General features: G+C 30.5%; 1 protein-coding gene across 2 annotated transcripts in view; it reads left to right on the top strand.

Moving 5' to 3' along the window:
- LOC126781280 (membrane-associated guanylate kinase, WW and PDZ domain-containing protein 3) overlaps positions 1-18095 on the top strand; it is an 83834-nt gene that overhangs the window by 57787 nt on the left and 7952 nt on the right. For both annotated transcript variants that reach the window (XM_050506175.1, XM_050506174.1), the window contains exon 15: positions 870-971. In XM_050506175.1, coding sequence (XP_050362132.1) covers positions 870-971 — 102 coding nt within the window. The remainder of the gene's footprint in view (positions 1-869; positions 972-18095) is intronic.

Here is an 18095-nt window from a genome sequence, read left to right as displayed (position 1 = left end):
TCGCGATGGAATTGATGTCACAGTTAGGCGGTGACATCGAGAACCAGCTCGCGTGGACTTAAGAAGAAAGGGGGAAGCAGGAATTAGAGAGAATAATTCCTCAGAGCAATTAAAGTAGGAAGTAGTAGTATCGGATTAGTTTTTAATATACTCGCATTTTGTTGTAATGTTGTTGAGCTACTTGCAACTAATTTTATTTTTATCATAAAAAATAGCAAAATAAAATTAAAACATTAAACCTACTTCTTTTATTTTAAATGGCTAAGTCATCAATAATTCTACAAGCTCTTAATGTTGATCACAAGAGCAGTATTTCAATGAGAAAATCTTTAAGAGGCTCCCGATACTTTTTATGAGCTGGTTATGCTATAGAACATTATAAATAGATTTAAGACGCTGAATCACCATTCTTTGTTTATTTCATTTTAAACAATAGTAGGAATATTTTAATAAGCAACTACCATTTTCAGTAATGTACTATTTTTAATTATTTCTGGAATGGCTGCATAGATGAAATCTAAAACTATGCCATGCAAAAATAGCAGCAAAAATCAATTGAATCGTTGAGACTCTTGATCATCCCTCACCCTTCAGTCTGATCGCGGTCTCTCGCTGTTCCACACCCTGCTTCATATCTTTATGTCAAACCTTTTATGGCAAAATTAAGCCACTTGTAGGATATTCATGTCTAAGTCAGTAATTGTAACCTTCTTTATGTCGCCCTCTTATCCTTTTAAGTGCTTATTAATTTTCTTTCCTGCATGTTACGTGTCTCTAATGTCTTGTGCATGCACGCATATATATTTATTCTTTAATTTCACTAGTAATTCACACATTTTGCAAATTTCATAATGTTGATGATGTCTCAGGAGTTCGAGGAGGAGGGTGGACGTTCTAGAAGACATTCATCCCCATGTAATTCGAGAGAGGGCAGTACAACAGCTCTACATACGCAGCATTACGACGATACTGTAAGTACTTACCAGCTAATTGTATTACCTGACTCAGCATCATGTTCAGCATATCTTGATATTAAGCGAATATTACATATATCTTATTAATTGGATTTTTTTCGTAATAAAATTATGTTATTTTAAAATTATTCTATGGTGACTCATGTCATGTAATTAATTGTTTTTTGTAATTAACTTTTATTGCTTCTACCAAGATTTCATTAACGGTACATAAACATCATTATTACCGGTTTGAAAAGTAAGATGTAGTTTAAATCTTAATTTTATACCAATTAATAAGACGTTCTTGATGTCACCGCTTGTAATAAATTCATTCGCTCTTAACCCAAACGACATATTTAAGTGTGTTAATCAAGTATGAATGTTACCTATATGGTCGACTGTACATAACCGAACACGTTGGCAGCGAGCCAGCAACAGTCTAATACTCACTCTCATTCCCTCAAAGTTTCTATAAATGACTATTACCTAATTCATCTCTGTTTCCATTTATGGTATTTTTCAAATTAGAAAGAAATCTAATAACGTTCAAGTTTATTAACTGCTTTATAATTATTAATCATATCATCGCTATCAGGCATATTGATACACCGAGGCATATTAATGTGAGTGTACTGTAATTGTCGCCCCGCTGAATTTCTTACTGACATGACAAATATCTAAATAATGGAATATGTAAACAACAGTTTATATTCAATTATTTTTATATTTTTTATTAACAGATTCTAGAATAATATATAAAAAATAATATTTATATTTTAAAGAATTTTTAAATATCTGTTTGTTGGGTGCTTTATTATTGTTAAAACAATAACGCAGGCTATTATTTAAATAGAACGAACGAACATTCACTTTTTTGTAAACTGATACTTTGTTTGACCTTCATTAAAAAAGGCATTACTTATATTTTGTTATGATTCATACTTGTACATTAAACCTAACCAAAAACGGTGACGTAAAGTTGTTGTATCAATTTTAAACAAAGAATAAACACTATTTATTTAAGTATTGTTCTGAAGGGAAAATTACAATTTACATACTTATAAATGCGCTAATTTATTTTTATTTTATTTATATTTTATTAATGTCACACTGCTGGTCCAAGGCTTGAGGAGGAGGTTTTAACGGGTTGGTTAAACGTGTGGCAGGTTTTGTCACGATATTTTCATTTGCCGTTGAGCATGAGATAAATTATAAATATAAGAATACAAATTAAATACATAAGTATTTAGTGGTGTTGCCCGGGTTTGAACCCGCAATGTTTAATTTTCTACAATCTTCGGTTAACATTCACATGCTCAAGCTATTGGGCCTATAACATAATGTCTATCTAAACGTTTTTATACTCATAACACGAACACCTTTATAATATATATTTAAGCAAGCTCTTTATATTACTTCCTTTGAATTCTATATATCTTTGATCGCGTACCCTGAAAAGAGGATCTTTAGTATAAAATGATAAATCAAGCTGAAAATTAACTAGCATCGGGAAAATAAAAATAAGATCTTTAAACCATTCATTTTATTGTCAGTTTTTATAAAAATAATCTTATTATAAATTAATTATTATCAGTCTTACAAACTACATAACTTTTAATTCCAGTCAGGCTTTAACTATATTATGAAATTTATTACAATTTATTTACTAATTTTATCGCACATAATTTAAAATTCTGATTTCCTTTTTTTTAAGTATCATGAATTATTTTTAACATGCAAAAGAATTATATATAAGTATAAATTAACGTCTGAAACTATCGGACATTTTAATAAGTACAGTATAAATGTTTCCGATAATATTTAAAGAAATTTTAAATACGTTTCCGAATCTTTTTAAATGGACATAGGTATAATATTTCTTAATACGTGGCCATACTAACAATTTAATTAATAATGGTAAATAATATACCGCAACATAACGTACAAACAAGTTTTAAGCGTTACACAACAAGTATATACTTAACTTTATTTTTAAATCTGTCTGAATATGTAAAACAATGTAATGAGTACGAAGAAAATATATACTCGAATGATTATGAAAATAAAATATTCAAAACTAGCTTAAAATATTTTTTAAACAGTTTCGCGGTCATTAACCGCGACGAAAACTAGATGCTGTTTTTTGTTGTTTAATATTTTCTTTTTAAGTATTTGTTCACTTTATCATTTTGGTTATAAAATATATCTCCATATTCATCAGAATTATTTATCTCAAACACATTTTAGCTTAGTCTCCCTACAGACCCGTAAGCATAAACTGTTAGCCGTTGAATTTTCATATATTTTTTATACTTAACTTCAAGTATTCCTGTGTAACGAGTGTTTTTTTAGATCTAATGGTATAAATTAGTATGCAAAAGTTATATCAAGGTATCGGTATTTATCGGTCATAGCTTTTCTTGTAGTGTCCTCCTTAACTCTTCTGTGGCTTTTGCCAAATCTTTGTTGTCGTGGTGATGTCGCCCTTTGCCGCTTAAATCGCCGCAATCTTCTAAGTAATCTTTTGGAGGCTCAACCGGATATTTTCGTTCAAACTTAGGTCGCGGTATTCTAACTCGCTTGACGTCATCTAACCAGCTCTCCATCTTTGACTTCGAAGGGTGGTGAAGTAAGTTCAGGAAACCTATAAAAATATTTTGAATAATTAATATAATGCTTCGAATACAGTTAAATATGTTTTGCAACTATAAAAATATTCAACTGTTATTATAATAATAATTTATATTGTTTCTTTCTTCAGAAGCCTTTAGACCTAACAATACTTAACAGGTATTGCGATCGATCCTCAAGTATATATCGTACTATGAATCTTGTACACGTATATTGAGTAAGATAGGACGATGGTCAGCAAAAATTGTGAAACCCCGATTACAACTTCGCTAAATAGAAGTTTTACCGTTACGCGGGCGCCTGCGCAGCTAACGTGGGTGCCAAAGTCAATGTAGCCAATTGGTTTCCACAATGAAACATGGTTTAGTGCCAACTGATATTGTCAGTGCTATTGTTTCTGCAGATCTTGTCTCTATATTTAGGTTAAACAAAACACTAAATTAATTCAATAGCGAATTGTCTTTCGCAATTTCAAACCAAGGTATATTCGCCTATCCTGTTTACAAAATACAGCATTTATCTTTTTAAGTTTTTAAACGGAAATTGTGTTTGTTTTGTTTTAAGTTGTGATTGAGTTGTTCAATGTTAGTTCATAAGATTTAGAATAAATTTGGCGATGTTCCAAATATGCATGTGAACATAATTCGCGCTTGTTATAAATTTAAACTAAATATCTTTATCATCTATCTTATATCAGAATCAGATTAAAATAGGTAATTTATCACTGTTCTGGTATCACGAGCTAAAACAAAGATGTTTAATGCACGAGTGACTTTCTCTGGCGAAAGTGTGGCTAAATGTGCCGACTTTATTTTATTTGTCGCTTTCGAAAATCACAATTTACGAAATCGGTTATAATATTTCTCGAACCAATATAATTTCTTTTCATTATATACTTACGAGTAAAACAATTAATTGTATGAATTAATATAAGTATTTATTTTCCTTACAAATATCAGAAAACTACAAATTGGCGAATTCACAAACGAGTTCAATATGATGTTAATAACATGCTATGAAATTGCTAGTTTTTATGGGGTTGTTAAAATGACTGACTATTATTATGCTTCTTACAATGAACCCGGGTTCATTGTTTTATTTCCGGGCTTGTAAACAGTTGAGACTGTACGAATTATACGTCATTTGATTTATTTAAGCGTATCAAGCCTATTGTCTATTTCATTGAATTGGAACAGAGATTAATAAATGAATATAGAAATTTTACCAATTTATTGAAGCCAATATCGTTACAAACGTGTTCAAATGTTTGATAATTTTAAATTTAATAATATAATTTCAATATGAGTTGTTTTTTCTCTGAATTATAACGAATCTCACATCGAAATAAAATCCGATTATATTTTAAAAAGCTATGCGATTAGAACAGTGTAGTTTTTGTAATGAATATGTATGGTGATACGTGTATAAATTGTTAATATACAAAAAATATGTTATTCTAGATGTTTCGGCTATGGACATTCGTGATAATAATGACGATTTATTTCCAGTATAAAGGACAAAGGCAATATTTATTCGTTGATGATGTCGTAATTGAGAAAGCGGGTTGTTTGTGGGAGAGTACACTATACGTACTGGTTTAGTTATAAACGCGCGTGACTCAGGGTCGGAGTCGTACAACCTCCTTACGAGAACAATCACAATCATTTGTAATGTAAATAACTTTTATTATGATTGAAGTAATTATAAAATAACAGAATTATCAAATACGAGAAGAGACTGAAATTTTATTATACCATTGTGAACATTCATTACTTAACAATTAGGCAACGCTCTATTTTATTTTATTAAGTAACAGAACGAGGATTGGGTTAATATATTTAAAATAAGGTTGGGATTTTTATTGTAATGTTAAAAAAATATCTATAAAAAGCCTTTTAATGTAATTAAAAACTAATGACTATATAGATGATAAAAACGCGTGCACGACGCGTACACGCGTAATTGTATTTTGTAGTTAATTGGTAGAAGCTATTGAGTTTCCTGTCGGTTCTTCTACGTAGAATCAATATTCCGAATCGGTGGTTTACATAAAGATACTTTACATATATAAAACAATAAATGACGATTTATAATTAATTACTTTTGATTACATATTTTAATGAAATTATTATTATAAATCTAATCTACGTCACTAATCAACTTACTGCTGTTATTGTTTGATTTACAAACAAAACATTTCAATGATTGAACCCATTATAATACTTGTGTTTTCGTCTGTGAACTATTTCACAAGAAGAACAAAAGAATTCATTAAGTGTCGGAAACATACGTACTACGATATTAAAAACCTATACCGTTTTATGTATATCAGACTTTTAGTCTGTCTGTCTGTGTACATATTACGCGGTTAATAAGCAGATGATTTTTAATGAAATTCTTCACTCCTATCTTAGAATAAAAGAGGTTTAATTAAAAACAAAACGAAACATCTGACCAAAAACCGATACCTCCATTGTAATAAGAAAATCTGGTATTCCCTCGCCTGAGAGTAGCAAGACATGCCGGAAGTTAACGTCGCGTGCGCTGCGCAAGCGCTTCCGATTATAGTAATGGGAAAATGTGTATAATAGAAAGTATTTCTTTCATTCGTATATATTTTTGAAAAATATTTGTAGGTGTATTTATTTGTACATGATTATGTATTGATAATAAATCAGTGACGTACTGCATAAATTTATATGAGTTAGTCAAACGAATTTATTCGATAATTAAATTGTGTCCTAGTTTCCATAATAATGACCTACTATTTCATCTTTTTATGTGCAATAACATTAACGAGGATTTGAATTGTTTTTTTATAACAATTGTTTTAAGGTGACAACGATCACTGTTTTATCTGCCGCGTGCTAATTACAATTTAAAATGATTATATCATTATTCGTGACAAATACTAATTATTAGTTTGCTATTTATTATACTCAGTTAGTATAAAATAAAAAGCAACCAATTCACTTTAATACTGAAACACTATAACATTTTTATAAGGTTTAAAGGACAAATTTTGTGTTCTTATGTAAACATTCTTTTTATTTGATAGCTATTGACAAGCTCCAGTGTTATTAATAATAAAAAATATTAGAAGAGAAAAAAAAAATCATAATTTGAATTCTTACATTTTTTACTCAAATTATCAATAATGATTATGATCGAATTTCGACTACTGGGCGAAAACTAGTTATAATAATTACCTAAAGATAAGATATTTTCCTAGTCTTATGTCATAATTGAATATATATGCAATATAAATTACAAGGGGCTATCTGTATTTAGCCGTGACTTGCACTCTTAACCCTTTGATGTACCGTAATCATCTAATGCAAAGCCTCAGAAGACTTTCATTAAGAAATAAATTACTTGACTAATCAAACCCATTAGCCATTTGTTCAATATTATTTCTCGTAAGTGATTTTTAATATTATAGCTGATAGTAATGGTAAGAACGCGTGAATCTTAACCGATGATCGTGGGTTCAAACCCGGGCGAGCACCACTGAATTTTCATGTGCTTAATTTGTGATTATAATTCATCTCGTGCTTTACGGTGAAGGAAAACATCGTGAGGAAACCTGCATGTGTCTAATTTCACTGAAATTCTGCCACATGTGTATTCCACCAACCCGCATTGGAGCAGCGTGGTGGAATAAGCTCCAAAAAACCTTCTCCTCAAAATGAGGAGAGGAGGCCTTTAGCCCAGCAGTGGGACATTCACAGGCTGTTTCGGTAGTAATGTGTGTTTGTGTGTGTGTTATTTATAGTTAAAAGCCTGTAAATGTCTCACTGCTGGGCTAAGGCCTGCTCCCGTATTGTAGACGTGTAGAGTTTATTTCACCGCGCTGCTCAAAAGCGAGTTAATGGATATATAAGTGGCGGAATTCCGATCGATACATGTATGATCCTTACGATGTTTTTCTTCGCGAGATGAATTATCAACGCAAATTAAGCACATGAAAATTCAGTGGATTATCAACCTATCAATACTAATCATTTCAATCATTATATAACACCGGCCATGCGACATAAATAATAAATATATTGTAAAAAATTGTATTGATAAAAATGCTTTTAGCCTTTTAAAAAATAAATGAATATAACATTACGTAGTATGTAGATCAGTATAACTTAGCAGTAATATAACAAGTTTATATGTAAATGCTTTTACCAGAATACTCACACTGGGCCCATAACAATAAGACAGTCCTACACATTGTACGCGAGGCCTTTCTAATGGCCTGCGATACGTGACAGTACAAGTTCCTTCCAATTAAAACTCCTTTCAACTTTCACTTCAAAATTTTTATACCGACTCGTGAATTCAATAATAGACATCATTATCGAGTATCTTCTATCGTTAGAAAGAAATTTATTCATTTCGTACAAAACTATTGAAGGGTTACGTACCCGTACGTATTAACAAAAAAATATAGATATAGTAGTGTCATAGACCTTTCTTAAGAACCACTTTAGAGGGACAATTCAACCCAAGATTATTTTCATATAAGTTAATCATCATACGCGGCGCACACCGTGTAAGTTCTTCATATCATAACATTATCTAATATTCACAAATTATAAGCCTTTTTCGTGAATCAGTGTCTATTAGTGAAAATGGTTTAAAATGTTCATTATAATTTCTGAAATTAGTGTGATACAGACATACACAGCTCCATTTATAAGTAGGTAATCATAATTTTCGAGAAATAGCAACTAACATACAGTCTCTTAAAATTTGTATGATCCAATCTCAATATAAATACAAGTACCTACTACTTATTTTATTACTTGCTTATTCATTTGAGAATAAAAAGAGATCATTAGGTATATTTCGATTTTTCTTTTAATAATATCAAAGCGAAATATTATACCAGCAAATATATGTAAAGCAGTTTTTGTATTTATTTTAGAAGTTGATACGCATGAGAATATGTGTAATGATATACGTTATAACTACAAATGGAACATTTTTTATTGGACCTACACCACAGATAAATACAGAAGTGGGTACTTAAAACATTAAACTCACTTGTTTAATTTTTAATAGCAATTTATCTATCTATAGATAGACAAAGAGAGGCGTATCTTAGTTATTAAAAACGTTTCTTAATAGTATTAAATTAAAAATGTATTTTTATTTATGTAAAAACATATTTTTAATTGTGACAAATTATTTATTAAGTTTGTAGAACCTCAACAAGTTTGATCCTTTTATAATAAGTATCATTTATCATGTGAATCAGTTTACAAATTTCTTGTACAATGAACAGCTATTATACTGATCGTTAATTACAGCGTTTCACATAATATATAACACTAGTGACGCAAAGTAGCAATAATTACACTTTTCTTTTAATAATAACGTATAATTATTACAGCAGCGACATATCTCAAGTAAAAATCGTTATTAATAAAAGAGAAATTTATGTCTATTAAGAAAAGTTATGTCTCTGCAGTGCAAAGAACTCATATTTTAACCGTAACACGAAAGAGATTTCTTCGAAGAAGGAATTATAATAGTGATTGTTCAGAATTACTGGCTAACACGATACTCTATATTAAGACATAAATAACAATAAATAAATTCAAGCACGAATGAAATATTTTGCGAATAAAATATCCTAAGGTATTTTTATTCGTTTATTGACAAATATAACATAAATTTATAATAAGCAATAGAATAATGGTAATTCATAATGGCTTTCAATAATAGCAAGTCGTAAATGCTATTAAAGAGAAAAGCCATCAATGTTTGTGTCAAATGTCAGGCTATAAATTATAGTCAGATGACCAGCGGCGTAGTGTACCGACTCACGCGCAGACCTAGTAAAGGCCCGACTGACGTTCCCAGGGCCCCACTTAGTTCCGGGGTCACCGTGCTAACAGACCCTCACACACTATCGTTACGACCGAATGGACCGAACGCAGTTTTCATATAGACATATTACTTTAAAATTATAAGCTTCGTATAAGTTTACTTTACGTAAAAATTCTATTTGTAAATAAATTGACTAAGTAAAGTCAAATTTTATTGTTTTGCAGTACAAAAAAGTTAAGTTACAGCCTGTAAATGCTTCACTGCTAGGGTAAGGTAACTCCTTTCAAGAAAAAGGAGTTTATTCCATCACGCTGCTCCAATGCGGGTTGGTGGACATATGGGCTTCTTTACGATGATTTCCTTCACAACCGAGCACCAGATGAATTATTAACACTATTAACAACACGATAACTTGGTGGTCGCATGGGTTTGAATCTGCAATCTTCGGTTAAGATTCACATGTTTCAGCAACTTGGCAAACTTAACTCAGTAAAAAGATAAAGTTTAAGTAAGTTAAGGGAATAGAGAGTGCACCTGTTTTTGTGCACTATAATATAATATCTCCTGCGTAGTTGGCTAATCTCTCTTGAGCTTGGCCGCCGTGGCCGAAATCGGTCTGGAGGACATTATTAAAGTGTAAGTATATTTAGTGACGGTAATTACAAAATACTTGTTTTTTCAACGGGCTTCAATTCACACAATAATTATTCTACGACCAAACAAGACTTATATTACTGAATTCTGGTGTGAACTGTTTATAGCGCAATATTCAAGAGGCAAAATAACTCACTTCCCAAGGCAATAAAAGGAATAGTTAATGATCTCCATTCCTTTTAGTTTTGTCACGCTCCAACAGCATTATTTATACCTTTTAGAAAATTGATTGCAAGTTTAATGTTCAAATAAAATTGGTATATATATAAATAGGCAAATGAAAAACAGCCTAGCAGTGCGCTATTCTGTAAGAATTCACTGTATTAGTCACCACTGAATTGTTGATAACCGACTTATGGTACAATTATGATGCGTGTATTCATGAAATGTTGTAATTATTATGTTCATTGTCTCATATCACTTTATGTAATTTTATATTAAAAAAAAATAGGAAATACGTTATGCGTTAAAAAAGAAATGTTTGAGGCATACATATAAATTCACGTTTTCTTCAAATTTCAATAATGATTATGGTCGAGTTTCAACCACTGAGCGAACACTAGTTTTTATACGTAGCTGTAAGTTATCTTTTTAAATTAGTGATTTGGGTGGAACTTAAGCGCCAATATTTCCTATTTTTTATTTTTATGCTTTAAAACAATACACGATCATGTCTATAAGAAACAGCTGGTAAAAAAATAATGTAGGAGAAAATAACTGGCTGATTGCTTAAGACTTCACGAAGCAATGCACTTTCTCTTTAATAATAAAATAAAAAGAAAATAATAGAATATGTTCTCTTTAGTGTTGCTATATTTAAACCTCGTTAATCGTTATGAAATGACATGTTAAATGTACGCTGGTAACCGAATGATAATGTGGCGCAATTTATGTAGAAGCACTTAGCAGTGCAAGCAGCGGTGCTCGAGAAAAATAACGCCAAGCGAGCACTTGTCGCGATAATTGCGCTGCCGGTGATAATGAACGCTCTACTTTACCCGTGGGCTACGCTGCTTGCTGTTCCCACTTTGACCACTTCAAAGGTTCCTGTTTTAGGAATGTATCCATTTTATTCTTAAATCATTCCGACTGGGAAATAGAAGTGAAAATGGAAATTTAAAAATTTTATAAACCTTTTATTAGGGTACCAATATAATTAAGTAAAACTTGTCCTTATGATATCGCAAATAAAAATACTTTTAACCATGTAACGTATGTGTAAAAATTAGTGTTTTTTTTCTATCGAGTAAGGTATCTTTGAAAAGGCTCTTTAAAATGAAGTTAGGGTTTCTTTGATCATTTTTCATTTGTACCCGCACTTAGGAAATTTAAGAGCTCCAGAGTGGCTTTCAACATGTGCTTTGCTATGTTACAAAAATCATAAAAAAAATTAAAACTCGCTAACAACGTTATTTCGATACTCTTATATTCGTATATTCGCTTAAGAGTAAGTAGTAAAGGTTGTAAAAAATTTGTACACTTGATAAGTAGTTTTAACCAGTTATATACAAACCTAAACGGTAAAAAAATTAATCTTGAAATTATAATCATTTTAATGTTAAAAATCAACAAAAATCCATTTTCAAATAGCTTATTATAATTAGGTAACTACTTTTGAAACTTGTCTGTTTCATGATTTAGTTCGATGACATTCAAAAAATAAGAAACTAATTCTACAAATGTAATCTTAGCACCTAACAGAAACATATAATTTTACTATTATTATGGCTACTCTTATTTCCAATGATAATAACCGGAAGGGAACCTCACCATACCATGTAATACTGTATGTAAAGTGCCTTCGGCTGAACCTGATATTTCCTGACTTCACAATTTTCCCGCCTCAGTTGCTCCACTTTCATTAAAAGATTTCTGCTTCAACAGAGAAGAAGTGGTAATCATAAAGTAATAATCAAATTAAAGAAAGCTATGGTAGAAACTGAAATAAAAATAAATTTCGGTTTCACATGAATCTTTTTATCCTATTAGAATATCGTTCTCTATAATGAAGTTATATTTTTTTGTAAAATGATAGTTTTTTTTTTTTTCAAGAATATAGATAAAAAGCAATATCTTAACACATCATTTGAGCCAAAATCGTTAGAGCAGTGTCCGAGACGCAATATATATATACGAGAATTGCTCATTTCCTATTTAATAGACAATTAAAAAAACTTTACAAGTAATATTTATATTATATGTTGTATATTTTTGACACAATTATGTATCGCGATAGTGTGTCTAGTTTTTTTGTTGAATCTCAATATATAAGGCTGTATTGGGAATTTTACTAGTAGCCGTTTAAATGTTCCATTATTCATTGCCTAGCACTATCGACAAAGTAATACCAAGATATATTATATTTTCATCCGTATATAGAGTTCAAACTTTGTAGCTGGTGGTGTCAAATCTATACTAATTGGAAGTAGGTTTAAATCGACTGCCTAGATTTGTTTATATTACTGACTTTGTTAGTAACATTTAGGTGAAGATAACTTAAATACATGTGAAGTCAAGACGTGTCCTTCTGACTGGGTCGTTTGAGACTGAAGGAAAATTCAAAATTCGACTAAATTCTATTAAATAATACAATAATTATAATTATAAAACAATAAATGATATGATGTAGAATAATAATTGTCTTCGATATGTCTAATGTGTTTTTCAAGAGAATTACGTGTTTATCAGATCCCGTAATGACAGTATTGGTTTAGAAATCATCGCATTGTGGACATACTTAGAATAGCATAAATATACATACATATAACCGCGCGAGTGAACGTACTGTTTGAGTAGCGGGATTACAGACGGCAGCGTCGTGTGCGATCTAAAGTGGATATTCCATCGACACATCGACACGGACTCAACAGCAACATACAGATTATAACAGACACACATGTGTTATTTTCGATTTGACTTTTATAATATTATTGATTATTTAAATAAATAAACATAGCACAATTAGCTATCTTATTTGGTTTGTTTAATCAATAGAGTAAATGACGTTTAAGTAAGAAATTAATAACTTAAAGCAATGTACAAAAACCTCCAACGACTTATTTATTTTCAGGAACAACCTTAAGTTCATGTACTTACGGAAAAAAACAAACAAAACAGAAAGGACACTAAAGGAAACGGAACGTTCGCCCCAAGGAATCGACCTTTCGGATCCGTTACATCTGCGAATTAATTCTCGAGTCGAATCTCGTATTACATTCAGTATCGCACACACGAGTGTTATATATCGCGGTCAGCTTAGCCTATAGTGAGCAACGGCCTTAACCCGTTCCGAGTTTCATGTTACAACGCTAATTAAAAGATCGAACGAAAGAGACTCGTTCACAAATTGATTCTACACGGAATCTCTCTTTGATTCATCGCGTAATTATCAGTTTCCTTTCCCTGTATTGTGTATATCTAATTACGACTGCGATATGAAACACATTCGATGTAACCAAATGGAATACTACTTTCAAAGTGCCTTTTGCCGTGTACCAAGTGTAACATTTAAATATGTCATATATTTATGGCTTAAACATTTTTTTATGGATTTAAAATATATTAATGCATTGCATATAGCCATAATTTAACCCAGATCCGTTTTCTATTTCTCGTGGTGTAATAGAAATTGTAATATAATGATTTTTATAATAAGTATAAATGTTGTAAATATTAGTAATATGACACATAATCATATAAGTTTACTTTTTCCTAATGAAAATCGCAAATAAATATCATTTGAAAGGCTACAGACTGAAAAAATATTTTTTTATATATATTACAATAATTTGTATATTATTTCTGTTTGGTCTATTTTTTTGTTTTATCTTTTTTTCATTATAATACTATATATAATCTATTCTATATTTAGTTTTATAAATGACGAAGTTCGACTACTGAACGCAATACAAAACGTCAACGCAAATAGAGCATGGTCAAGTAATGGCAATTTAACGAAAGGGCCAGAAGACTGTCGGTCGTTTAGAAGAGAACATACATAAGGAATAATTTAGCATGTAACATTAGCCTCGATAGCCGTAGGACAACCATTGTCCCGGATCACACTATTGTCGTTAACATTAATGCACTACAAAATAGAGCAACAGATATTATCGTTAGTTTGATTACACTTGTAACGCCTGATAACAATTAAGATAAGACACATATAAGATAATACCACGGCTGATTATATTATTTTTAATTATTTGTTGATTTCGCACAAACAACAATACTGTAATTTATCATAAATGTACTTTAATTCAAACAAAAAATATTTTTTTAATTAATACAAATTTATTAAAACTAAGTAAAGTTATATAATTATATTATTAATATTTAATTAATGGTAAATAATTCGCAAAGTACCGAAGTTACATCAATCGACAGTAAATTGTTTTAGACACGACTGTAATGGTATTGATTTGACCTAGACTTAGAATACAATCAAGCGTGCAAATTAGGTAAATAGATACAACATTTTGCCATGACATAGAATTATATGTATTAGCTATTCCAAATAAAAAATCTACCTGTCTAAATAACTAAAATCAAGTATACCCTCTTCGATTTAACGTCTATTTATTACAAAATATAGTCTACTAATTTTTGTAGATATAAAACAACCTATGACCCCTTGGGTTTTAAGCTTGATTCATACCAAGTTATATCAAAATCGGTTCTGTGGTTTAGCCGTGAAAGTGTTATAATTCCGCAATTATAATATTTGTATAGGTAATATTATGTTTATTCAAATACATATAAAACGCAAAAAAAAACTATTTTAATTAAAACATTTATGGCAACGTATTCATTTTTTGTATACAGCCCAAAAAGACCTGGCAAACAAGCTAAGCTCGTTCTCGTCACCGGCACCGATGGGATGTATCTCGTTAACACACTAATACATCGCGCAATACACATCGTTACACACTATTAAATGAATGTAGGTTACACTATACAACATAACTATATATAATATGGTATATATTACAATTAAAAATAAATAACATTAATATTTTTGTAAACAAGATAAAAATAAACCATTGAAAATTTTATAACACACGTTTAATTTAGCGTGTTTCCAGGTAGCATGCATCAAAACAAAAGTTGAACGCGGCGGCATTGTTTACGTCCTAACACAAAAGCACTATGAAACAGGTAGACAATCAAAACCTTAACCTCAATGTAAGATTAACTCACCTGTCACGGCTATCCTCCTTACTCTTCACTCTGGCTTTTATTTGTAAACAAATTGGAATAATGTTCTTAATCGACGTAAAACGTGTGCACTGTACAGCAACCAGTATACGACTGTCGACTACTCGACTGGCCAACACACGATGACGGCACAAGGCTAGGGCTAGCTGTGCGAATCGAGTTTGTACGACAGTCTCTCAAGTCTCAACTGGCTACCCATATGTTGACTGTATGCTTACCGCACTTATTCTAAATGAATAACACCACCCACTTACACATTAAGCAATTTTTGTAACCTATAAGTTTGATATATATAATCGTTAACAGGGAAACGTCTAACCTAATGATACTATTTAAAAAAGTAATATTTAAAATAATATTTGTTTACAATTCTCGTTTATTGTTCATAGACTCTGTAGTAGTTTGCATTATTAAATACATATGTTATTGAGCCTTGACCTATGTTTTTTGTTTGTTTACCATTTGGAACTTCACCAAAACTTCCTGCTAACTTAATTCTCAATTCTATTTAATTATCACTAACTTCTCGCAAATAAGAAACAATGAAACCGAAAAGAGATTCATCGAGATATTGGGAAGGAAGTCAAGGCTTTAATTTTTTGATCTTCTTATCTGATTATAGATCACCTTCGTGTATAATCAAACATGCAAACGTTTCACGTTGTTCAAATTTTTTTATTTGTATTCTCTTTTCCTTTTGTATTTTTTTTTCTTTTTTGTTTTTACTTTTCCATGAATGTCACTTACGGTAAAGTAAAATTTTTCTTTATCGGTTTTGACCAAATTTTACTATTTTTATTTATATTAAGATGAAAAATTAATGAGTATAGGTAAATCAGATTTTATAATCAGCTTTAGAAATTCGTAGAAAGTATTAATTTGGATATGGAATAACGGTACATAATACAGTAAACCAATATTCAATCTTTTTCCTTCAATGAAATGATATTCTAACACTTAAAGCCACTTTCCAATAATTATTTTGAGTTTAGTATCTTGTAAAACAATTTTCTCATATTTTTTTACTCTTTTCCTTTTTACAAGCTACTAAACTATGAAATGAGAGCTGCTTTACGTTGTGGACGCTAAAAGCGTGAAAGTGGTTATATAAACAGTTGCAATTTCAATAACTGAATAACATGTCACTACATCGGAGTATCAGCTGTGCTAATTCTAGTTACGAGTATATTACTAGCCATTTCGCAAAGCTGAATGACTCACACTTTATCCGGCGTGCAGTCCACTATCTTGAGTAACGTTTCAAAATATAATTATTAAACAAGAAAAGGTAAAAACAGATGACCCAAAAAGGTTTAACTTTTATTGTGTAAATTTATCCGAATGAGACTGACGTTAAAATCTGGAGCTGCTTATTAAAGACTGTTCTAGTTGTTATTTAGTTTTCGTTAAAACATGCCCAGCAATGTAGAAGCTGTGTAAGGAAGGACAAAACAAAAAAGGTCGCCTTTATGAAACCTTACGAACTAGTTGTGATTGTTTCAACCGGATCAATTCGTTTTTGAAGTGTATATTAGTAAAAGTAAAATTATAGACCGTAAATGTCAAACGTCTGCTCGTTTGCCCCCTCTAACATAAAAAAAACGCTCCTAGCCTTTCTCGGGGGTTTTAAAATGTGAAGTAAATATTTTTTCTATATTTTATTTATAAAGTTAAATTGTATGATAAAATGCGTTTATTATTTTTAACTTATATTTAATTTACTGTTAAATAATTAACTGGAAAGGCAATAAGTATATTACTTCGAAATCAGAATTGTCTATCTTTCTTGATATTGCTTAATCATTATGATTATGATTTTTTTGTACTGCCATAAAACCAAATGTTTTGAGGCTTATCAGTACCATCAAATAGCAAAATAATACAGGTATAAAAAAACAAAACAACAAATCGTACAAACTGGAACTACTTTTATTCAGTTTATAAACTAAAATTAAATATAAAAGTATTCGATATTTCACTCTGAAGTCTGAACAGAAAAGTTTTCTGATTACCTAGTCAATTCCCTACTCTGCCGATTGGAAGTGCTGCACATATATTTACATATCTGCATGTAAAACGTAAACATTGCTTACGTTTACATGCAGACATTGTTACGTTTACATTTTTTTAGCCTATCAAAACAAGTTTATGTTCGATAAACGGAAAACAAACGTCGTTTGTAAATTATTAGAAACAAAAATTATGACTTATCTAACAGTCACCAGTCATCTGACTGTTGACTGGTGACGATCATCAATCGTTAGTCAATTAATCAGAATGTATATAAGTTATATATTATATTATAATTATAGTTCCTACTAAGAAAAGGACAAAACATGAATTTTAACAGTAAATTATAGAGCTATCATGCCCCAGTGCTTGTCTTAAATTTCATCTCATTTGACCGTTATATTTCAACATATTTCGACGTTACGGTATTATTTGATGAGAAGCAAAGATTTAAATAGAATACAACAACTTTTAGGGTTCCGAAGTAAAACGCGTAACCTTCATTCATGCTCGTCTTTGTGTTCATGTATTTGTTACAAATTTGCGTTACATACAATCTCTCGATAAAATTAAAGAAGTTATGCATGACAATTTTTACTAAATAAGTAACTATCATCTTCTTAAGATATTAGAGGAATTTTCGAGAAGGAGAAATATAATAAAGGTAGATCGATGATATATTATAATTAAAAGTAGTTTACCGTATCAACTGTAAATTACAAATATAAATGTTTTGTAACTTTCATAAAATAATATTTTACTTTATTTGAATTAACAGTTTTAGAGATAAAGACGAAG

This window comes from Nymphalis io, chromosome 3, assembly GCF_905147045.1.
Source record: "Nymphalis io chromosome 3, ilAglIoxx1.1, whole genome shotgun sequence".
Taxonomy (NCBI): Eukaryota; Metazoa; Arthropoda; class Insecta; order Lepidoptera; family Nymphalidae; genus Nymphalis; species Nymphalis io.
This window is presented reverse-complemented; position numbering and strand designations above follow the sequence as displayed.